This window comes from Cnephaeus nilssonii, assembly GCF_951640355.1.
Source record: "Cnephaeus nilssonii genome assembly, chromosome: 14".
NCBI classification, from domain to species: domain Eukaryota; kingdom Metazoa; phylum Chordata; class Mammalia; order Chiroptera; family Vespertilionidae; genus Cnephaeus; species Cnephaeus nilssonii.
The window spans coordinates 42,066,310-42,091,037 of NC_137085.1; the positions used below are offsets into that span (position 1 = coordinate 42,066,310).

At 39.1% G+C, this 24,728-nt stretch overlaps 1 protein-coding gene across 2 annotated transcripts in view; it reads left to right on the forward strand.

The window, feature by feature from the left end:
- Window positions 1–24,728, forward strand: part of CEMIP2 (cell migration inducing hyaluronidase 2) — a 71,580-nt gene that overhangs the window by 22,641 nt on the left and 24,211 nt on the right. For both annotated transcript variants that reach the window (XM_079791119.1, XM_079791120.1), the window contains exons 5-15: window positions 1,387–1,556; window positions 4,963–5,151; window positions 6,623–6,792; window positions 7,854–8,066; window positions 8,411–8,616; window positions 8,756–8,825; window positions 12,550–12,678; window positions 15,113–15,201; window positions 20,751–20,882; window positions 22,130–22,165; window positions 22,995–23,150. In XM_079791119.1, the coding sequence (XP_079647245.1) occupies window positions 1,387–1,556; window positions 4,963–5,151; window positions 6,623–6,792; window positions 7,854–8,066; window positions 8,411–8,616; window positions 8,756–8,825; window positions 12,550–12,678; window positions 15,113–15,201; window positions 20,751–20,882; window positions 22,130–22,165; window positions 22,995–23,150 (1,560 nt within the window). The remainder of the gene's footprint in view (window positions 1–1,386; window positions 1,557–4,962; window positions 5,152–6,622; window positions 6,793–7,853; window positions 8,067–8,410; window positions 8,617–8,755; window positions 8,826–12,549; window positions 12,679–15,112; window positions 15,202–20,750; window positions 20,883–22,129; window positions 22,166–22,994; window positions 23,151–24,728) is intronic.

Genomic DNA, 24,728 nt, shown 5'->3' on the forward strand with positions numbered 1-24,728 from the left:
TTTGGTGTATTTTTTTTTTTTTTTCCTAGAGAAGAAAGTTGACATTTTTCTTTTCATGTTTTAAACCAGGAGTCTTAAGGCAAATTTTGTAGTTTGTTTTTTTTTTTTAATTGATTTTTGGCAACAAGCTTAAGCAAGTCCCTGGGAGGTTTATCCCAATATCACAGAAATAAAATGGTGTTTTCAAGAACACATTGCTTTGAACAAATAGACATGTAGTATGTACAGTCGGTTGGATAGTAATTCTACTGCTCTAAGAATGCTAAGAAACAGTTAACCTAGTGGTTCTCAGCCTTACTTGTACACAACACCTGAGATTTAAAAAGTTCCCGATGCCCAGGGCCCACCCTTGGCCACTTACTTCAGGATCTGCGGAGGTGAGGTGCCCAGGCAACGGATGTGCAGTCGGGGTTGATAACTACTGCTCTGTGCTCTGACCTCCAGCTCACGGGTTCTCGGTGCGGTCCCTGGACCAGAAGCCTCAGCGTCACCCAGGAACCCGTTAGGAATGCAAGTTCTCAGGCTCCATTTCAAACAGGGTGTAGCCGAGCCATCAGATTTAACAAGCCTTCCAAGTGATTTTTGGGTCTGCTGACGCCAGAGAACCAGCGCTGTAACTCGGTGGTTCTCCAGGGTGGCTGCACTTTCAAATCACCTGGGAAACTTGGACAATTTACTCATGTCGGCCCCATCTGTAGAGATGATGACTGCATTGGTCTGTGCTGGGGTCGGAGCAGAGATGTGTTCCTAAAGCTCCCCACGTGATTCTATTATGCAGCTGGTTTGGAGAACATTGCAGAGAGGAGAGTCGAAAAGAGCAGGTTTTATTTATGTATGTATTTTTATTGATTTCAGAGAGGGAGAGAAACATTAATGATGAGAGAGAATCATCGATCGGCTGCCTCCTGCACGCCCCCTACTGGGGAGTAAGCCCGCAACCCGGGCATGTGCCCTTGACCGAAATCAAACCTGGGACCCTTCAGTCCACAGACTGATGCTCTACCCACTGAGCCAAACTGGCTAGGGCGACAAGAGCAGGTTTTAAAAGAAGGAAAAATAAATGGGTTCGTAGCCAGAAGGGTGGTGAATGACATGGGTGTGTATTGAAGATGGAAGTCGGTCATTAATTCAAGTCACAGTCACCGGTGTTTAACCTGTTACAGAGCTGGGTTAAACAGGGTTTTAAAATTCACGTGCATTTCCTTCTGTGACGCCATTTACTTCACAGTCAGCATTTGCACCGGCAACCTCATATAGAGAAAAAGGTGTGGGGGCTGGCAAAGAATGAAATATGAGCATCAGAGGACACCCAATCTAACATCTGTGCCAGGGATCTGGGTCAGGACCATGACAGATAATCAAATGCACGGCTCTTTCTCCTTCCAGGCAAGCCTGGGCTTTGGTTGGTGTCATCAACGGTGGAAGCACTTCTTGCAATGAGTCTGTGAGGAACTATGAAAATCACAGTAGCGGAGGAAAGGCTCTCGCCCAGAGGGAGTTTTATACTGTGGATGGTCAGAAGTTTGCTGTGACAGCTTACAGCGAATGGATTGAAGGTAGGCAAGCACGGTGTATACTTTTTGTAAGACATGGGTAAGTATTGTGACAGATTTCATTTTTTAAAGGGATCGTGTATTCGAATGACATTCCAGTTAGATTTCTCAACTGGTTGAGAGGAAAACCAACAGTTTCCCTACTGTACTTGATCTTTTAGACGCCAGGGTTCTTTCTGGATTAAACAACGATCTGTTCTAGATTGGGCACCACCAGCTGGACTTTGTGCGTGGCTCTCGAGTCGTTTAGTGTGGCTAACTAGTGAACATAGATTTGTTTTCCTGGATGTGGTATGGTAAGCTGTCTTTGTTTATGCTCGGTGACAGTGAACATGATCTTGTGCCTTCCGTCTTCTCTTTCTGTACGTATGTCAGCAAAATTACCTTTGAATACATTACCTTTGTTATACAAAGTAAAAATTAATCTTTAGCCACCTGATTCAGAGATAATTATTTTGGTGCAAATAATCTAGTATTTTTTTTTTCCTATGTTCCCTCCCTTGGTGTTCATTTTGTTTTAACCTGTTTTCCTCTCTTTTAAATAACGTATTGCAAAGGTACCTCATGTCTTTATATTTTCTTCATTATACTTTTAATGATAATCCATCTTTCAGAAGAGCTATAATTTGTTTGAATAATACCTAGTACTGGCTATTTAGGGTGCTTCTGACGTTTTTCTCTTAGTGATGTTCACTGTATAATTTTTTTTACTACCCACGTTGCTGCCAGATTTTTGGCTTTAGGTATACATTGGCAGCTCTGTGCTTGCCCATCACCCTTTTCCCCCCAACCAAATATTATACCCAAACGAATGTGAAATGAGTAAGAGGTGTTTCATTATACCTTTAATTATCCAGAAAGGCTTAGTTTAGACTGGGCTCATACCTCTGTTTTTAGAAGCAGAGTAACGAACGTTTTTACTAAAATGGCTTTCTGGAGACAGAATGCCTGGATTCATATCCCAGGCCTTTCACTTACTCTGTGATGGTGGGCATGTGACTTTAACTTCCTAACCCTCAGTTTCCTCATCTGAAAAATGGGGATAATAGAAACTGCCATATAGGGCTGTTGTGAGTATCAAATGTGAAGAATATGAAGTTTTTAGCACAGCGTGTATAATAAGCACTCAATAAATGTTACCTATTGTTTTTTCTATGAAATATTTCATCCTTGTTGGCCTTTATGCCTAAACATTTTCTAAATATGCTTTTTAAGTTGATTTTAGAGAGAGGAAGAGAAAGAGAGGGGGAGAGAAAGAGAAACATCTATGTGGGAGAAAAACACCAATTGGCTGCCTCCTTCACGCACCCTGACCAGGGATCTAACCCGAAATCTGGGCATGTGCCCTGACTGGGAATTGAACTGGCAACTTTTGGTGCACAGGACAATACCCAACCAACTGAGCCACACCAGCCAGGGCAATATTACTTATTTTAATGATGATGCAAATGTGACTTGGGTTATAAATGGTGTATTTTGTATGGTCATTAAAGGAGTCTTTTGCTTTAAAACAGAGTTCGTGTTATGAAACGGGTTTTCACACCTTGCCTCAAAGCAACCTTCTGGGTTTGGGGAGATGGTATTATTATGGACGAGGAAGCTGGAATTAAGCTCAGCTTTCTGCCTCCAAGAAAAAGCAGCTCTCTGGCAAAAGCATGGGTGGGTGAGAAGCATTTCTTAGTAGGAATTTGTGTGAAAAGTTCAGTACAACTGCCTCCAGTAAGATTCCAGGCAAAGGATAATTACTGACAAACCTCAGTCAACACTTCCTGTGTGGGAAATTTTGTTTTCATTTCCACGTTCCTGATGACTGCTCACTTCTGGAGAAGGGTCCATGCTAGCTTTCTGTCGCAGATGGTTGCCTGGGTCTCAACGACTCCTACTTTCTGGAAGAGGGGGCATTTCTCTTCAGGAAGCAGGGGGCGGCACTTACTTCCTTTCACGCCTCCAGTTCCGTAGTGCTGGTAACTGATAGGAGATCATCTTAGACAGGCTTTTCTCCTGAAGCCAGGAAAAAAGTGAGGAATAATACCGATCTTCCCCACCCAACCTTCTGGATTCAAAAACAGAAACAGGAACACAGAAACAACCCACCCAACCTTCTGGATTCAAAAACAGAAACAGAAACACAGAAACAAATTCTAATGATCACTTAAGTCAAAACGTATTTACCTAGTTTTTAAAATTTTTTATTGATTTGGTTTTTTTTAGAGAAAAGAAGAGAGGGAGATAGAGAGAAAGAGAGAGAGAGAGGGAGAAACATTGATGTGAGAGAGAAACATCAATCAGTGCCTCCCGTGCATGCCCTGACTGGGAATCGAACCGGTTGCCTTTTGGTACACAGGACAACGCTCCAACCAACTGAGCCACACTAGCCAGGATAATCTAGTTTTCTTAAAAGCATTTTTGCTTAAAATCATCCTTGTCATCTTTTAAAAGCATTATTTAAATTTATGTAAAATTTTTATTAAAAAAAGTCAATATTTAGTTGCCCTTTTTTAGATAATTTTTTTTTTTTTTTTGGGTAGAATATGAAATTTTGGGTAAGGATTGTTGCTGCCATGAAGTTTTTATGACCTTTGTTCTTTACCTGTCTGTTTTGATTCTTGGGAAGGCAGAATAATATGGAGGTTAAGAAATTGGGCTCTATCAGTTTTTGGCTGTTATTCAAACTCCCTGACCTTTGGTTTCTTCATATAATAGCGCCTGTCTCTCATAGTTGCTTTCATGAAAGGTTATTATGTTTGTGAAGTCCCCAAAATTTTAGCTATTGTTATTGTAAGTTATTATTTGGACAGCATTCCATGAATGGCTTTAGTATCCGGATGCAATAAACATATTAAAAACTTTACATTTATAAGGTATCTTTTTTTGGTGCTTGGTAGACACAGAAAAAGCAGGGTAGATCACAGTCTAAGGAACAGAATCTGAGACTTGCTCAGATTAGTTTTATCAGGATAGATGGCTCAAGACTAGAAGGAAAACTGTATTATTCCTCGTGCCATGTCTGAATTTCCATCCTTTTGATTCCCCCGATGTAGTAGTGTTTTTTCACTCCTGTCATTGTCCTTTAGAGCAGCGGTCGCCAACCGGTGGTCCGGACCACTGGTGGTCCGTGAGGTCCCGAAGGTTGGCGACCGCCGCTTTAGAGTCCCTGTCTTAAAGGAGCACCCGATCAGCATGTTACATTCTGGTCAGGGGTGGATGGGCTTTCTCCTCATGGCAGGGATCTGTGTTTGCATCTTTCATTCATTAATATCTACAGAGTGACTTCCACATGGTGACCGTTCATAAAAATGTGCTGACTGTGTTTATCTTGACTGTTGATTTGTTCATCATTGAGAGGGTCCACATTAGGTGAAAAAAAAAAACTCCTGCTAATGCATCGCTTTCTTTCTTTTTGGTTTAGGTGTTTCTCTTTCAGGTTTCCGGGTGGAAGTCGTGGATGGCGTGAAGCTTCATCTGCTTGATGATGTCAGCAGCTGGAAACCCGGAGACCAGATCGTGGTTGCAAGCACAGACTACTCCATGTACCAGGCCGAGGAGTTCACGCTGCTCCCCTGTCCCGAGTGCAGCCGTTTCCAGGTCAAAGTCAAAGGTATCAGGCTGCGCAGAATGCTTTTTTGGGAAACACTCTTTTCTTGGGATTTGATTCCTGGAATTATATGTTGTCCCCCCCCCCCCCCCCCCCAAGTCACCATCATCACCACCATCACCATGTTTCATGCCTGTTCCTTTTTTAATAAAAGATGAAGACATGGTGGATCGATTGTTTTCCGAGGTCCTTTCCAACTTCTTTTCAAACTGTCAAGTAATAGTAAACCCAGCCATTCGACTAGATTCATTTTTCAGTGGAAATTTATCTTCTTAATAATAAAAAAAAATCTATGGTTTCTGCGTGCCTACATCCTTCGCAAAAAGTAGATCTTATTAATATTTAAAATGGAGCCAAAAAGGTATTTTAAGAAGACTATATTTCCTCTCATCATCTTCACTTGTACATCTTTTGAGGGAGAGCAGTGCCCAATGAGATGGTCGCTGTAAACCGTTTAGAAAGAATGGCTGACGTTTGTCGGTTCCTTATTCTGATCTGACCGGCAGCAAAGCTTCTTCCTGCATTGCCTCAGTTATGGGCTTCCTTGTGTATTTCCCTCGTTATGTTGCTTTCCTTGCTTCTGTGCTCAAGAGCTCACGGTAACTGGTAAGTACTCACTCAGTGAGTAATTTAGAGCTTTGAAGTTTAAGGGAAACTTCTTTTGCTTTAAAATAAAACAGGATGATTGGCTCGCTGGGCACTTGTCCTCTGTTTCAGTGTTGTGCTTTTCCTTCTCGATAACACAGGGCATAAGCAGAAAACAGAAAAACGCAGAAAGCTGCGATACCATCTGGCATTGATTTTGTTTGGAAATTCCCACTGTTGTTAACAAGTCTACATGATAATGAATCTCCATGATCTCAACTCCTTGATTTACTTTTATTTTCTCCCTTGAGTTTATATAATAAAAACATCAGAGAGGAGCTCTTTATTAAAGAGTTTCTAAATTTCCCATCAAAGTGGGAACTTAAAAGAATACATAATATTAAAAGAGGAAGACGGAGGAAAGAAAAGGTGGTTGTTTTTGTGCTGTTAATGAAGTAGAAACAAAAACAACTCACACCCTGCTATCAACATTGATAACACCATTAATTTTTCTGGACTCACCGTACATTTGGTTTTTCATGTGTCCTTGGGGGTGGAACAAAAGCATATGGACCGGGAGAGAGAATATGGATTCTTGAGTAGATTCCAGATTATTGATTCCAGATTAAGGGAGGATGGAGCTACTTCAGGAAGGTGCAAGCTCTGTGTGTGGATTTGACAGTTGGTCAGATTGGGTGGGTGGTTCAAACAGGTAATCACTAATACCCTCACTTCCTGGGATTCTGTGGTTCTGAGGTATTAAAGGATGGAAGCGGACAGTAACGTTGGATAATGTCTTGGGGTTACAGAATAATGCGACTGTCTTTTTGACATAAGTTCCATGTTTTCTTTGTTCTAATATTATTTTTCCCTTGCCCACATCAACCAGAAACCCCGCAGTTCCTGCACATGGGTGAGATCATAGATGGTGTAGACATGAGAGCTGAGGTTGGAATTCTCACCCGGAATGTTGCAATCCAAGGAGAAATGGAAGATTCGTGCTATGGTGAAAACCAGTGCCAGTTCTTTGATTATGATACCTTTGGGGGACATGTCACGGTAGGCAGAAGGATTTGATGCGTTCTTTGAAACCTTGGTTGCTAAATATATTTGGAAAAACTTTAAAGTTTTGGAATGAAATCTGTAAGGATGTTAAGAAGAAATCATATTTTATTTCTCTATTGAATGACAAAGAGCAGATTTTAGGTAATTAAAAGAAAGTTTATATCTTCATGTAGTTGACCTGGACCTGAGGTTAAGCTGTTTAAGAATTGCCTTATGAAGAATTAAATCAGTACGTTGGGAAGAATGAATTATACAGAGACAAAAAATAAATCTTGGTATGAAAGGATCAATTGGTTCTTTATAAAACATGATTAAGCAATATACACATATGAACTATGTTTCTGAAAAACTATTTTTTATATGCAGATTTTTATTCTGTAAAAGTATTGAGCACTTACTATGTGGTAAGCTTGCTCTATATCCTAATTTATTGAACTTCTGGGCTGCATTTTGGCTACATGTGTTTTAAAATCAGTGTTTGTGTAATAAGTGGGCTACGCTTATTAGCAGCATTTCTGTTACACCGATTTCTGAAATGTTGGTCAGTATTATTTCTTTGTTTTCAGTAGTATGATTGAAAATCCAGTGTTTAAAAATATCGAATGCCCTAATTGTGGATCACAGGAATTTTTTAAAAGAACTGAAGTAAACACTATTGTATGCTAACAAAAATATTGAGGGCCAATTTAGAACTATCTTTTTCAAACTATTGTGGAAATTATGGAAATAAAATAACAAGATGAGACTGGAACTGACCAAAATATTTGAACAAATCAAAACTCACATACAGAAATCATCTGCAGCTTTCCTGGTTACATTTCCTTTTATTGTTAATGTAAGATGCTATTAGTCCGTAGCCCTTTAAAGCAATCACTTAAGCAAAGAAGGAGCATTTGCTAAATTATTAACTGGGGACTTGGTAAAATAGGATGCGAAAGATGGTAAATGTTTTAATATGCATGTCATCTCCTTCAGACATTTCCTATGAAACAATATATTTTGCTACTTTCCTGTAATGAAATGTATCATTTGATTTTGGTTACCATGTCTTCCAGATAAGGAAAAATTTCACTTCAGTCCATCTTTCTTATGTGGAATTGAAACACATGGGCCAGCAGCAGCAGCTGGGACGGTACCCTGTTCATTTCCACCTGTGTGGGGACGTGGACCACCGGGGAGGTTACAGACCCAGGACATCTGTGGACGGACTGTCTATTCATCACAGCTTCTCCCGGTGCATCACTGTGCATGGGACAGACGGCTTGCTGGTGAGCAGGCTCCCATTACGGGGGTGCATATTATTGAAGTAGTTACCTCTCCTTAAATCTCACGACTTCTCAATTTTATGGAAGTGAGCTCTGCACCACATGCCTTTACTCTATTTTGCTTTTACGGAGAATTCTGTTTTTCCGTGTGAAGGAGGCTTCCCTTTTTAGCTACCCAAATTATTCTCTTAAGAGATCAATAAAACCCGACATTTGACTTTGCCCCTTCAGATAAGATGAAAAGTTCTTTTTGCATTTGTACCCAGCAGGCTACACTGAATAGCACTTGTTACTTAAGCCACAATCAATCTTGCTACCAATGACATTATACACTTATGTTTCTGCAGATAAAGGACACCATTGGGTTTGACACACTGGGTCATTGTTTCTTCTTGGAAGATGGTGTTGAACAGAGAAATACTTTGTTCCACAATCTGGGACTCCTCACCAAGCCAGGCACCCTCCTTCCCACTGACAGGAACAACTCCATGTGCACCACGATGCGAGAAAAAGTGTTTGGGAATTACATCCCTGTGCCCACCACTGACTGTATGTGAGTAACTGGCAGAGAGAAAAACTCATATGTGACGGTCAAGGTCTTTGGCTGTTGGGGAGGAAGTTTTGGGGGGAGTTTTTGGTGGGCGGAATATTTCATGATGAATATTTCAGTCACCTTAAAAAATGCCTTGCAGGGCTGTTTCAACTTTCTGGATTGCTCATCCCAACAACAATCTGATTAATAACGCAGCTGCAGGCTCACAGGTAAATAAGACCGAAGTGCTTTCAGGTTTTTCTATTCGTGTTTACACAGTTCTTGTATATGGATGTGACATTATGGATGTAACTCCATGTGTGTCCATCTCTCTCCTGCATCCTGTTGGTTTGTTGGTGCTACTTGTCTAGTTGAGAGCAGATGTGACTGAGATGCTTCTTCCATTTCTTCTAAATCAATTATGCCAGCTTGTATCATCCTGCAATGACCTTTTGAAGCCCCTACGTCATCTCAGCTCATCCCTAGCCCAGGATGTCTTATGTTCCTCAGTTCCTTTAACATCTTGGAGTCTCCCCTCCACGTGGAGTCTTTGACTCACTCCTGTCTGCAAGTTCCCATACGTGTATTAAATTTGGTTATTTTTTCTTGCTAATCTGTGTCATGTTTACCTTGAGGGTAGAGAAGAGTTTGTTCCTCCCCTACAATAGCTACTGGTCATAATTAAAACTATATATAATAAAGTATATATTAAAAAATATTTTTACTGATTTCAGAGAGGAGGGAGAGAGAGAGAGATAGAAACATTACTGATGACAGAGAACCATTGGTCATCTGCCTCCTGCACACCCCACACTGGGGGTCGAGCCCACAACCCAGGCATGTGCCCCAACCGGGAATCGAACCGTGACTTCCTAGTTCATGGGTCGACGCTCAACTATTTAGCCACACTGGCCAGACTTCATTTTATTTTTTTATCAGTGAAGCAATCAAGCATTTAAAAGAGACTTTATATTTCACTGGAATATTTATAATAAAAAAATGGAAGTTAGTTTGAAATGCTCAATGATTTCTACATCATGAATTTTTATCAAGTCATGTCATTTAATTTTAACTCAACTTGCCATTTTTGAGTTTTCACCTTGTTTAACTGGTGCCCACCAAATGAATAATAGACAGAAACGATATGTCAGTGTTAAGTACCACATTGTAAAAATGAAAAAAAGACATGGCCATAATAAAAATTAAATAAAGAATTTTGCAACTGTCCCAATAAAATGATCTTGTCAAGGAAAAAAAGAAATCATATGCCAAATGGAGGAGAAGCAGTCAGCTAATCCCCAGGGTTATCATGCCATCGCCAGAGTATAATTTTAGTGTGTAATACATAGTCTTTCTGGGTTATCATATTTAAGTCAGGTGTGGCCCTGGTCATTGCAGTTTTCAGTGTTGATGCAGAGAGAAAGCTTTGGCTTCTCTTTGTGGTAACGGATTATTCTGTAGAAGACTGACAGTGGTCTCTCCGGTGAAGGGGCTCATCCTTTGGTTAATCGTATGCACTTGGGGATTTCATCTCCTGGGTAAAGCAGCTAAACTCAGCTGTGTGCCTTAAATTAACTGTGTGCCTTGAATTGTTTCACAAACATAAGAATAACTTAAAAGAACAAATGAACTATTTTTGGATGGCATAAATGTCTCCTGGGTAAGGTTGGAGAAATTTACATTTATAATTGAGTCTGAATTAAAACTGCTAATTTATAATATAAAAATGAATCTTTAGGACATTATACTATTACAATTAAATCTGTGCTGAAAACTACAGTACAAAAAAACTGGGCTTTACAGCAATACCTAAATATTCATATATTTATTGGCTATTAAGATTTTAAAAGGAAAGAAATGCCTAGCATTGTTTTTCAGGGAGTATTTCTTTGAGATGAATAGAATACAGGCATCTTTATGTGATGGTAGAATTCACATCAGTGATTTCTCCTAAATACATAAGACATAAAATTCTTATTTGACAGGCCAGATGCCTGGACATTTAATCATTTCAGGTTTTCATTCATTCATTTTTTAATCAAATATTTGTCCAGTCCCACATGGGGTTTGTGTTGAGAGTTTCTTATTGGAAGATGAGATTTTGGGTCAAGATGACCAATAGATTGATAAGCAGTCTCACCCCAGGATCTTTACAAATGAACAGCCAGAGCAGAGATTCCTTTCAGCTGTTTTCAGAAGTTGTGGGTTAAAGATTAAAACACACTGCAAATAGTCTGTGAAAGGTGTCCGGTGAGGTTGCCAGAAACCTTCGTTGAGGCTCATGTTGAGAAAATAACAAAGGCCCATTTCATGTACGTTCTTCTTCCTTTTCATTTTGGGAATTCTTTCTTTTCCCCTCTAGAAAAACTGCTCATGTCTTGGCAAGGGTTTTCCTCCCAAAGTCAACCAAACCCTTTCGACTTGTACCTTTCCACTGCCTTTTACAAAGCTCCCTTTACCGGTTTTGACACCACAGTGTTTAACAGGAAATAGCTACTACCTCCTTGTTCTTTCCTCCACCCTCCAATCCCCAAACTCCATTGTACCCTAGAGGGTTTGCTGTGCCCTCAGTTTATAGGGCTATGGTATGAAGAAGACAACCCTCCATGTCTTCTTCAATGGTCTGTTTTGTGCCCCAAGGAGTAGAGGTGGTAAATACATTTTTCAAAACAGTTTTTCCTTTTAAAAAATATCCTCACCTGAAGATACGTGTGTGGTTTTTTAAATGTATTTTAGAGAGAGAGGAAGGAGGGGAGAGAGAGAGAGAGATACAGAGAGGGAGAAACAGTAGTGGATCGATTGCCTCTCCTGCCTCCTGCATGCACCTGCCCGGGGATTGAACTCGCAACATTTGGTGTACGGGACAATACTCCAATCAACTCAGCCACCCGGCTAGGGCAGAACAGTTTGCTTTAAGACCCATCTATAAACTTGGGGGAAAATGTTAACTATTGCTTTCATTTTGGTGCATAGCTACATATGCTTTGCACAATTCATCTCCTCTATGTTCCCAAAGGACTTTTTATTACAGCTAATATAGTACTTACTACATATATTTTAGTTCTGTCTGTATTTCCCATTAAACTATGAATTCTTTGTGAATAGCCTTGTACACCTGGCATATAGTGGGCACTAAATAAATGTTTTCCATATTTGAATCAGTGCCATACTTTTTGGACTATAAGTTTTAAGTTTCCACAGCCTGTTTAATCAAAATTCCATCATATGAAGATGTAGTTCACATAGGGCTGGTTTTCCCTTGTCACAGGAATTAGGAACATTTCATTTCAATTTTTATATTTCATTTTGAGTGTCAAAATATTTCTAACTGTTCTGCTCCCGGTACGGTCAGGAATACTGAAATTGAATAGACAGGGTCCAGACTGAGACAGCATCCTGATTCATGCGTGTGGTGTGGTGTTTTTTTTTTTCTTGGCAAAAATTTGCCTCGGGATAGGAAGGGCATTGGAGTTGTTTGAAAGAAGTCAGTGAGCCCTGCATGTTGGCAGATAGTTGTTTAATAGGTATGACTCATTTATTGATCAGGTTTGAAGGCAAACAGAAAAACCCATATTTCTAAAAGGCTGTGCTGTTCTGGTCACATGGAAGGAAGGAAGGCTTGTTTGCTTCTAATTCTGCACAACTTTTTAAAGTAGATAATTATGGGAAACTTACTTTGAAAAGAAATTTTGCTGTCAGCTAATTATTTCTATCTTTTGTCCAAACCTGCAAGCAAAATTAAATTTGCTTTTTTTCCCCCCCTCAAAGCATGATAGCACTGCTTTCAAGGTGCTAGGTGAGTGTACACCTTTTTATAGTCAATTCCTAACCAGAAACAATGAATAGTTAGTGTTAAAAAGATTAAACTTGCCCGTGAAGTGCTTAGTTTATGAGGGTTTTCACAGAGTGGCTTTATAAAAGGGGCTTTTAATGATCTTACCCTTTTAATTATAGGATGCTGGAATATGGTATTTATTTCACAAGGAACCTACTGGGGAATCCAGTGGATTGCAGCTGTTAACGAAACCAGAACTTACTCCGTTGGGTGTATTTTATAACAACAGGGTCCATTCAAGTTTTAAGGTAGGTTCCTAAGTTTTAACAGTTAGTACATATGATTTACAGGGTAAAGGATAGACTACTGTGGTTACAACTGAGAAATGCCCGTTTTAGATAGACCTTGTCATCAGAGATTAAAAAAGCAGACTCCTAACTCTTCCATATGAAGGCTATCTATACAGTTTTCTGCTTATCACACAGGAATATACCCTAACATACACATGCTTATGCAATCGGAAGAACACGCAGGAATATATGCTAACACACACATGCTCATGCAGTCGGAAGTTATAATAATGGACTTGATTCATGAGTCCTCGTCCTCTTCCTCCTTTTTTCCAGGCTCTAATGTCATCATATGTGTCTAGGGATGCACACATTCAGCGGTCGCCAACCGGTGGTCTGCGGACCACTGGTGGTCCATGAGGTCCGGAAGGTTGGCGACTGCTGCTTAGATAATGTGCTTCCAAGGATTAAAAAACGTATTTTCTCTCTCAGTGCTGATGAAGTGTCCTGTGGGTATTTAATACGAATTATGTAAATAGTGAAGTACTGTTGAAGGATGTTTGACCTAATTTAAAATGATACAGGTCAAGTAAAGTAAAGGCCATTTAGGAGCTCCAGTTTCCATGGTATTTGGCACTCATCCCTCACCGGCTGGTGATAAATACATCTGGCTCATTTTGTGCTCACAGGCACTTTGATATTTTCGTTGTATGATATGGTGCCCAGATTCTTTATCCTGATAGAGTCCACATCACAGTTCAATGGATACTTTCCCTTTACAGTACTCAGAGGATCTTTTTTTTTAATCTTTATTGTTGAAAGTATTACATATGTTCCTTTTTTCCCCCCTTGACCTCTTCTAGCCCACCTCCACCCTCCACCCCAGGCCTTCACCACCCTATTGTCTGTGCCTATGGGTTATGCATATATATATATGTGTGTGTATATATATATATATATATATATATATATATATATATATAGTTCATTGGTTCCTTTAAAAACCTGAGTGTGTTATAATTTGAAGAGCTTAGAATCACTTGGTGAAGACTTGAGAGAGGAAAGAAACTTTACACAGAGTTATGATTTTTGTGAGCTGACTCGATTAACGATAATACTTTTTGGTGAAAGTAACATTTCAAGATGGAAGTCTGCGAAATTTTCTGATTATAGGTGATACAAAAAAACACCTCATTCCAATTAATTTTTTAACGTCATGTATCATGAGGCCATGTAGTTTTCTAGTTTGTTAATTATATCTAAATAATGAGTGTATGATTAGGTTTTAATTTGTTAAATTTGGGACTGACTATCCCAAATCTAGTCCAGGTCAGTCACATCTATGTGACTGCCTACTGAGTCTGATTTGGGTATTTCAGGGACACATAAACAAAATGTGTTCAAAACTAAAGGCCTTACTTTTATCAGCAGACCCATTCCCATACGTGTTTCTGTGAATGAAACCACTAGCCACCTAACTGCCCAGGCTAAAAACACGTGAACCTTAATTACTCCTTCCCCCTCCCCCTTGGACATTCTATTCATTACTAAATGGTGTCAATACTTCTTAGTAAAGAATTTTCACTCTATCCATTTTTCCCTGTTACTGTGCCAGAGTCTAGGTCATCTTTGTTTCTCTTCTGGGTCACTGTGTTACTGCCATCGTCGTCTACCTTACCTCTTACCTCCTTTTTTGGCTATTTCCAACCTTATCCGTCTTGCAGTTGGGGTATTCTTTCTTAAAATGCAGTTGATTATATTGCTTTTATTAAAAGGCCCATTGTCTTGACTCTTTGGCGCATCACCTCTGCATCATCTGGCATTTGCGTCTTTCTCCTTCTTCCTTACCTTTCCTCCCTCCATACATTTCCTGTCAGCCCATCTCAGACTTCTTTGTTGTTGTTGTTCTCGGATGTTCTATGCCCTCTCTCATCTTCAGGCTTTTTGTATAAATTACTCCATTGAATACTTGCCTCTGGGTTCTTTAGCTGCTTCCCACCCACTCCCTGCTCTTCATCCTCAACTTACCCTTTGGCATGGTTAATTCCTCCCCATCCTTCAAGTTCAGCTGTAGGACGCCACTTCCTTTCTTATGTGCTGCCAAACATTTCCATTATCATGTGCTTCTCGTATTGGATTGTAATTGTTCTTAACTGCAAGTCTTGCTGCTAGTTTGTGTCAGTAGTTTTGTAGTTAATGTGTAAAAAAATGCTTGGTGCCTACCACAAGGTAGGCACTACGTAAATATTTGCAAATGATCGAATGAGTTAAATTATTAAAATATCTATGAAAGTAGCTGTTTTCATGATAACCTGTGCTTTGCTGTTTATTCCTTCCCGCTCTTTTTTGTCATTGATGCAATAATCTAAACCTTATTTTTATGAATCATTATATGCTACATAGCTATAACTTGGGATTCATATTTATCTTGGTCCATTATTATATTTTCCAGGCTGGCTTATTTATTGACAAAGGTGTCAAAACAACCATTGCTAGCGCTGCTGACCCCCGGGAATACCTCTGTTTGGATAACAATGCAAGGTAGAGTCTTCACTTTAAATCGCCCTCAAGCTTATTTTGCCAAAGCAAACCTTTCTGAGTGAAGCCATTGTGTTCCTTTCTCCAGTAACACATTGAAAAATGAAGTTCTCAAGATTTGTAGGAGGGTTTTGGAAAAATATTTATTCTGTTGCCCTAAGTCCTGTGGCCGGGCTTTTTAATGCTGTCCCCCTTTCACAGTTGTAAGTTTGATATTAAAGTTGCAGAAAGAGCAAGAAAAAGGGAGAGATATTGAAAAAGGGTCCAAATTTGGCCTAAAGTAGAACATGATTCATTGAAATACAAGTTAAGCTTAAATGTTTCAGTGTAATTCCTGAAAATCAAGGCATACAGAATTTATGGTCAGTGGTCAAAATAGAGCATTGATTGAGTCTGTTTCAAAGGGAAAGGTCTCAGACATGATGATCAAGCTAGTTCTGGTTTAGTCATTTGTAGTCTCAGATTCACCTCATAGCTGGGCTCTATGTTATTCTCCTTTATAACCACAGAACGTGGTTGGGATATGGATCAGCCTTTCAACCAAGTTCTTTTACATGCTGTATATGAGAGCCAAAATAAATAAAATGTCTCCAATAGAAATACGGTTTTCTGACCTGGAGATTATTATGCTAAGCAAAATAAGCCCGTCAGAAAAAGACAAATACCATATGATCTCATTTATATGTGGAATCGAATGAACAAAACGAACTGATGAATAAAATAGAGCCAGAGGCATGGATACATGGAGCAGACTGACAGGTTAGAGGGGAGAGTGAGGGGGGACGAGATAAAAGAAAGGGAAGAAAGTAGCCAAAGAACATGTATGCGTAGCCCCTGGACACACATGGCAGAGTGGTGAAGGCCAGGGGAGGGGTGGCAGGGGTGGGTGGAGTTGGACAATGTTGGGGGAGAATGGGAGATATCTGTAATGGTGTCAACAATAAAAATAAAAAATACCTTTTCCAGCTTTCTGGGAAAGATGGCAACATAAAGTCATATTCAGTAGGAACTAACTGTGTCGATGTTATTTTTTATACTCCAAGTTGATTGACCAACTTAAGACGTTGAAAGGGTGCTAGAGTCTGTTGCTAGACATTGAAGAAAAGGACGCCAGCCTTATTATTAGAAGCCACACTATAGGTCAGAGGGGAGGCAGAGGTCAATGAGGCAATTTAGGTGTGAGGCAGGATGCTTGTGACACAGTGATAAGGCATAGTGAGGTCAGGAGAAACCTGGGGAAAGTAAACTTAGTAAAATTACTCATCAGGATTTCTTAAAGGTCAAGTTGAGCCTGAAATATTTTAAAGCTATGATTAGACAGCATTTGAGAAGCTGCAAAACGGAGGGCATTATTAAATTAAACATAAGGTACTGATTGATACCTTATAGCTGAACAAGATGTGAAACTGAAGACGAGAAGAAATAAACTAAAGATGAAAAAGGAGCCCTGCTGGCGTAGCTGGTGGTTGAGTGTCCACCTATGAACTGGGAGGTCACTGTTTGATTCGCGGTTCGATTCCCACTTGGGGCACATGCCTCGGTTGCAGGCTCGATCCCCAGTGTGGGGTGTGGAGGAGGCAGCCGATCAATGATTCTCTCTCATCATTGATGTTTCTATCTTCCTCTCCCTTACTCTCTGAAATCAATAAACATACATTAAAAAAAGAAAAAGGAGCCAAGAGATGATGACAAATTATGAAACAAGAAGGGAATATTGCTCAGCTGGTGTGACTCAGTGGTTGAATGTTGACCTATGAAGCAGGAGGTCAAGGTTTGATTCCTGATCAGAGCACAGGCCTGGGTTGTGGGCTTAATCCCCAGTAGGAGATGTGTAGGAGGCAGCTGATCAATATTTCTATCTCTCTCTCCCTCTCTGAAATAAATAAAAATATATTTTAAAAAAAGAGAGAGAAGGGAATATTATTTGACAAAACAAAGAAATCTTTGCTAGTTGGTCACTGCTACTTTTTTAGTTTGAAAGAGTTTATTATAACTTGTATGTGTTCATTGCTAAGTTAGTATTAATAGAAAAATCCTAAACACAACAAAATTGACTCTCTTCTCTGCCTTAAAATATCTGTGTGTGGGGATGAATGGATGGATGTGGAAATATATTTTAGAATTCATTGATATTTTAATTCGACTCAACAATAAAACAACCTATTCTTAATAGTCCAAGAAGTTTTTTATAGGGTATGTGTATATGATATTATGATAATGGTGCTTTTTTCTCTGTTGTCTATTAGTTCTCTTACCAGTTTTTAAATGCATACTTTTTTCTTCTTTTTTTTAATTGTTGACACTATTACAGATGTCCCCATTCCTCCCCGTCCCTTTGCCCACCTCCACCCAGCCCCTGTCCCCGCTTCCTTCTGGCTGTTACCACACTGTTGTCTGTGTCTGTTGGTTTGCATACATCTTGGTAAGGAATTAGACTCCATTTGAAAGTTGTTATGGAAAATAATTGATTATAGAAGAGTGTAACAAGACATTTGGCAGCTGGTGTATGCATTTAATTTTGTTTAAGCTAATGTAAAGAATATGCCCAAATGCATTCATGAAGCCCAGACATGAGTAAAAATGATAAAACTCTAATGCAAGTGAGTAATAAGCCAGCCAGTGAATTAGACGTCGGGCCCATGGAATCCAGAAAATATTCAGTCTGTTCATCACAGGGGAAGTTGACTCAATAGTTCATCAGATGAGCCTTTCCTTATGTTTTCAAAATGTGAAATTACAGGAATCCAAAGATGGGAAATTTTAACGCAAGAAAATTCTTGGTTTGAGATTGGGAAATTTCATCGAAAAATGGAATAGCATTGAGAGCCAACAAGTACATTTAAAGCAGAGGACAATTAAGGGAGAAGGTTGGGAAGGGTGCTGAAAGTTCATAAATGAGGATGATGAGAAATTGGGAAAGCTGACCATTTTTTTGCACACCAAGTTGGGTAGAGGATGAAAAGAAAGGGTTTCCAAGGAAGTGGTCGACAATTGATTTATATCGATAGGAATTTCAGAAAAAATGAGATGGCTGCAGCCGAGAATCAGATGTTTTATTGGTACTTTTTTTTTTTTTTGGCTTTCTTTTTAGAACATTGCGTAGTTTTCTTTCCACAACTCTTCCATCTGCTTGACATTATATAATGACTACAAAGCTGTTTGGCAGCAGCTACAATGCCAGAAGATGGGTGATGGCTCCGAGGCAGATTTTTTACCCCTTAGGTTAGAGCTGTTCAGTGTAAGGGGTCATACACACCATCTAAGGTGGATATAATGCTTTCCAGGCTGGTCTTCCTATCGTCCATTCTCTACAGTCCTTACTCCAAGTAGCAGTTAGTGACCAGTTAAAAAAGAAAAAAAAAGAGAAAGAAATCTGGTCATATCACTTTCCTGATTGCATGTTTCTGATGACACTTTTCATCACACCTATCTATCTATGTTTCTGTCTACTTACTTTATTGAGGTGTGGTTAACATGTACAAAGTTGTGCATATTTAATGTATGTCACTTGCTGAGTTTGGGCAGAAGTACACTCCCATGAAATCATTACCACCATCAAGGCCATAAACCTATCTATTATCTCCCAAAATTTCTTCCTACCTCCTTTATTATTATTATTATTATTATTTCCTTTTTTAAAAAATATATTTTTGTTGATTTCAGAGAGGAAGGGAGAGGGAGAGAGAGATAGAAACATCAATGATGAGAGAGAATCATTCATCAGCTGCCTCCTGCACGCCTCCTACTGGGGGGTCAAGCCCACAACCTGGGCTTGTGCCCTTGTCTCTGGGATCCTTCAGACCTCAGGCCAGTGCTTTATCCATTGAGCCAAACCAGCTAGGACTGTTATTATTATTGCTTTAATTTAAAAATACTTTTTGTAATAACAATACTTATCATAATATATACTCTCTTAGCAAATTTTATGGGATACAATATAGTATTTTTAGCTATAAGCACTATTCTGTTTGGTAAATCTCTAGTTTATCTATCCTGCATAACTAAAACTTTGTACCCTTTGACCATCACCTCCCTATTTCCTCCTCACCCAGTCTCTGGCAACCACCATTCTACTCTCTGCTTTTCCAGTTGCATTTAGAATGAAGAACTGCATCCTTGCCTGGTGCATGCCCACCTTTATGCCTCTCCCCCTTGCTTCTTACTCTCCAGCCAAAGTGTTAGTTCCCTAAACATGCCAAGCTCACTCGTGCCTAAGGGCCTTTGTACTTGCTCTTCTCTATGTATAGCTCTTCTCCCATCATACACATTTAGTGAGCACCTACTATGTGCCAGCAACTGTTAGTAGTGTTTGTACAAATGATGTTCCTTGATCGTATGAAAAGCTCAACTTGCTAAATTGGTTTTGAAAAGCTGTTTAAGGCTCTGCTGTCTGCCCTCCCACCCCCTTTTTGCAGCTTTGTAAAATTTAGAAATGATTTTCTGAAAAATAGGTGACCTTATGGTGTTATTTATTTGAGTTGTTATAGAGGACTAGAGGCCCGGTGCATGAATTTGTGCACCAGTGTGGTCCCTCAGCCTGGCCTGTGGGATCAGGCCGAAACTGGCTCTCTGACATCCCCTGAGGGGTCCTGGATTGCGAGAGGACGCAGGCCAGGCCGAGGGACCCCACCAGTGCACAATCGGGGCGGGGAGGGACGCGGGAGGTTGGCCAGCTGGGGAGGGACCATGGGAGGGCTCCAGGGCATGTCTGGCCCATCTCACTTAGTCCCAATCGGCCGGACCCCAGCAGCAAGCTAATCTACCAGTTGGAGCGTCTGCCCCCTGGTGGTCAGTGCACGTCATAGCAAGTGGTTGAGCATCCTTAGCATATCATTAGCATATTACACTTTGATTGGTTGAACGGATGCCTGGACACTTATCATATTAGGCTTTTATTATATAGGGTAGTTTTGACACCATTTTTTTTTTTTTTTTACCTTTTCATTAAGGTCTTGATAAGTGTTTTAGAAGGGAGAAAAAGCAAAGTTAAATTTTAGTCTTTATAATTGATAAGTCAATTAAATACAATGTATTTTAAATTTAGGCCTTTTTAAGATATTAAACCCAGTTTTATCTTTATATCTAAGATATGTCACCAACATACAACTAAAATAATAGTTTTAAGTTCAAATATATGTATGTTAAAATATATGAATAATTTATTCAGTAAGTTTATATTAGTATTATGGAGCTTAAGAATTCATGAAAACTTGCAAGTTTTCCTGATCCGAGGTTTGTTTGTTTTGTTTCGTTTTTTAATGGTTTTAGTGTTTATAATGTTCTGCAATAGCCAGTCCATAATATGTTGATTTTAAAAAATAAGAAGATATGAAAGCAATTTTCATTTACATAAAGTTATATAAATAAATGTAATTATTTTTCCCAGTATTTGAAATACAAATATTTAAGTTGTATCTTAAGAGATTTTTGGTATTTTTTTTTTACTTCTTTGGTTTCGGTCAAACTTAAATCTTTTTGACACTTAAGTGTACAGTTGTAAATAGCTGATAGCCATTACCTTTTTTAAAAAGTCCTTTTTCTTCAATCCCAAGGTTTCGGCCTCATCAGGATGGTGACCCTGAAAAGCCACGCGTTGCTGCTTTAATTGACAGGCTCATTGCTTTTAAAAATAATGACCATGGAGCTTGGGTCAGAGGGGGAGACATTGTCGTCCAGAATTCAGCGTGGGTATTCTCTACAAAGTTATTATCTGGTGGCACTGGTGTGTTTATTTTTTAAGGCTATTTTGAAAAACCCAGTAGACTGAAAATACAGTGATAGTTTCTGGAATCATATTATTGTTACTAAAAGACAGGACAAGCTCTGAGGAAGTTTGCTAGCATTAACAGACTGCAAATGTTTGAAATAATCTCATTCAGCTGCTTTTATTGGACCTGAACTTGTCTGGTGACATGAATGTTTTCTGATGAGATTGAACAGAAACCGGGAATTTAACTTTATATAACAAACAGGGTCTATGTCAGAGAGCTAAATAAAGATTTTGAAACCAGCTGGACTTTTTTCCTTCCTCTTGAAAACTCCAGGTTTTTTGATGCTCTTACTGCCATTCAAAACAAAAGTTGTAAATTTCACCTTAGTAAGTGTGTTGACTTATGTCTTAACATGACTTGAGGCAGTAAGCATCTCGCTTTTTTCCATTTGTGTAATTTTGGAAGTCTGATGTATATTGAGCTAAGATTTGGTGTTCAAGAGTCTAGAAAAACATTGTTTTCTGGCTGGCAGTGACATTAGCTTCTTGGCATTCTATCATCATGCAAAAAATGATATTATATTAAATCTGTAGAAATAGCTTGGGTATTAATGTTGAAAAGTTTAGAAGAGACTACCATGATCTAATTGTTTTTAGAAGTAATTATAAAAATAACAGTTCCAGCTAACACTTATGTGCTCCTTGCTATGTGCCAGCCATTGTTCTATCAGGGGTGGGGGGATGGCCCATGAAGTCATTTGGTCTGGCCTTGCCAACGCATTAGGGGTGAGTCGATTAAATGTTTGACCAAATATAGCAGGCTCATTTTTAAGTTGATAATTTTGTATGGCCCGTGAATGATCTTATAAATATCCAAATGGCCCTTGGGCGAAAACAGGTTTCCCAGCCCTGTATCTAAATGGTTGAAATTAATTAGTATGTGTAATGCTCTTAAGTGTCCTATGAGGAAGGTTGTTAAATTACTTTTTTAACACATAGTTGAGAAAACTGAGGGAGAATCCAGTTGAGTAATATGCCCAAGATCACACAGCTAGTCATTGGCAAAGCTGAGATTTGAACCAGGAGCCTTCTCTGTGGAGTCTGTGCTTTTAGTTATTGGGAGGTGAAACTTATTTTTGTGGTCTGGAAGAGTAAACATTGGAACCTCTTCTTACATGATGTGGTAAGTTCAAGTCTTACGTTACCTCTGTTTTCTTACAGATTTGCAGATAATGGAATAGGACTAACCTTTGCCAGGTTTGTAATGACTTTAAAAATACTTCTCTGATTAATTTCTTTCTTTCTTTATTTATTTATTACTTCTGATTATTTTAAAGCTGTAGGTAAAGTAACCCTTGATTTTTAAAATTTATTTAATTTTTTATGGGTAACACACCATAATTTACACATTTATTAAAATTGAAATAAATTAGCACCTGCTTCCTGTTATCACTTGAGGGTCAAAAATACATTTTTAATGATCAATTGAATTCATGCCAAAATAGTAGGTTAATATAGCTGGAATTCCACAGAAGGGTAGACTTAGGTTTTTTTTTTTGTTTGTTTAGAAGAAAACACTTGAGCATTACATTAAAGGTCTTAAAAATTATGGGAATAAAAAGGAAGGGAGTAAAAGTTGGGAGCACATGAAATATTTTCTTTCTTCGAAGTTGGTCAAATTTCTCAGTGGTCTTTAAGAACTGTACTTTTTGTGTTAAATATTATTCTCCAGGTCAGTTACTCTCACTGCCATCTTAAACATTAGATTCTAATTGTTGTATTCAGGGCAAGTTTATTCTCCCTGTTCACAGTACTGTTGCTTGAGAATAAAATAATCAGTTGTTGCTACTAAATTAAATTTCACTTATTTCAACCTAATTTGAAAACCACTCATTTACAATACAATTAATTTGTATTAATTTTTAAGAGGTATGTTCACAGTTTAGAGGTATTTTCTGCTGATTCAGTATGTATTAGTAAAAGCTACTGGCTGCTTTGACTATTTGAGTTATACCTCGCCTTTATTCGAGGGGTCAATATACATTTTCTAGAACTGTGTGGTTCATGGTTATTTTCATTTTAACAGTGATGGAAGCTTTCCAAGTGATGAAGGTTCTAGCCAGGAGGTATCTGAATCTCTCTTTGTTGGAGAAAGTAGGAATTACGGCTTTCAGGGTGGTCAGAACAAGTATGTAGGCATGGGAGGAATAGACCAGAAGCCTCGGACATTACCCAGGAATAGGTAAGCATGGCTTTGGCAGTGGAGAGTTAAATTGAAACAATAAATGAAAACCTAATCCCTCTGGAAGTTTCTGTAATAATTCTGCATGATTGGTTCCCACTCTGATATTTTTCCCACCTGATCTTACTATTATAATAACTGTTATTGTTATTATCACTTAGTATTTGTGTATTACCCTCTAAAATTCTGGAGCATTAATAATAATTCTGGATTTTATTAATAATTTTATAATGAAGGAACCTATCTTTTTTTTTTTTTTCATTCGTTATTTAAGGCTTTATAGAAGCTGGTGATTTTTTCCCCCCTTTCTTTCTTGAGCCACAGAAAGTTGCCAAACCGTAAACTATGACATTAGGTCAGTTTTCCCTCAAATTGTGATGTTGGTTTTTAGAAATGGCCACTGGAAAAAGGAAATTACCTATTGAGAAGAGTCCTAGGAAATAAGGGCTGATAGATGCCAAAGCTGACTCCAGACCTCACCACGGCTGCATAATTAAGTGTTTCAGATGTCGAAGGGGGGGACGGGGTAGACTTTTGGCATGCTTTCTGTCAAAATAATCTGAGTCATTAAAAAAGCACTCAGCACTAGAAGGATTCTTCAGGGCTTTTAGGGAACTATGAACTAATTAATCCATGCTCCGTTCTGAGACGCAGTTTATAGTTGTCCTCATCTTACTGGTGAGAAAATGCGCTGGAGAAAAACTTAGTGTCAGACTTCGGGAAGCCTCCGTTCCCTCAGTTACGCATTCTATGCGGACATTGGGCTGGGGTGGGTCGGGGCACGGGGGGAGGTGGGGGTTGGTGGAAGGCTTTACCAGCAGAGGATGACCTGTGCTTGGCCCCACTCTCCTTGTGCTCGTCGTTGGAGAAATACTTCATTGAATGCCACGCTCTGGGTAGAACTCCTGTGAATAAGACCCATGGAAGCTACTAGGAAAGGAAATTCACGGAATTTTAATAGCTAACACTTATTAAATGCTTACGATGTATCAGGCCCTCTTCTGGATACTTTATTATTCACTTAGTCCTCACAGAGCCCCATGGGATAGGTATTGTTACCATCCCGCTTTATAAAAATCTTAATAAAAGTAGCTGAGGTGGGATTTCAACCCTGTCACTCGGGCTTCAGTGCTGTGCTTTTCACATTTAGGCTATAGCTGCCTCTTTCAAGTGTAGATAAAAGAAAGAAGAGCTGTATTGGTTGGGGTATGGGCTGCAGTATGATGGCAGCCAAGTCAATTTCATTCTTTTTATTTTACATGTTGGCCTCCAGTTTTATTTCAAAAAGGTTATTGCTTCCTTGCTAAGGAAGATTCTCCAGAACAGATTCCTCATTGGTCAATGGATCCAGTTTTTATTTTACTGTGTGTATACAACCTTTTCTAGGGAAGAGAAACCATTTTGGGATATATCCTTAGAGATACATGCAGATGCATAGACTTTTAGGAAGGCCCTTTGATTTTGTTGCTAGCGTGTATTGTAAAACACTGCCAAGTTGTAATCTAATTCGTTGCTATAGAAATCCTCTGCAATGCCATCAAAGAATTTAATACTGGAGAAAACTAAGGGATACAGAAT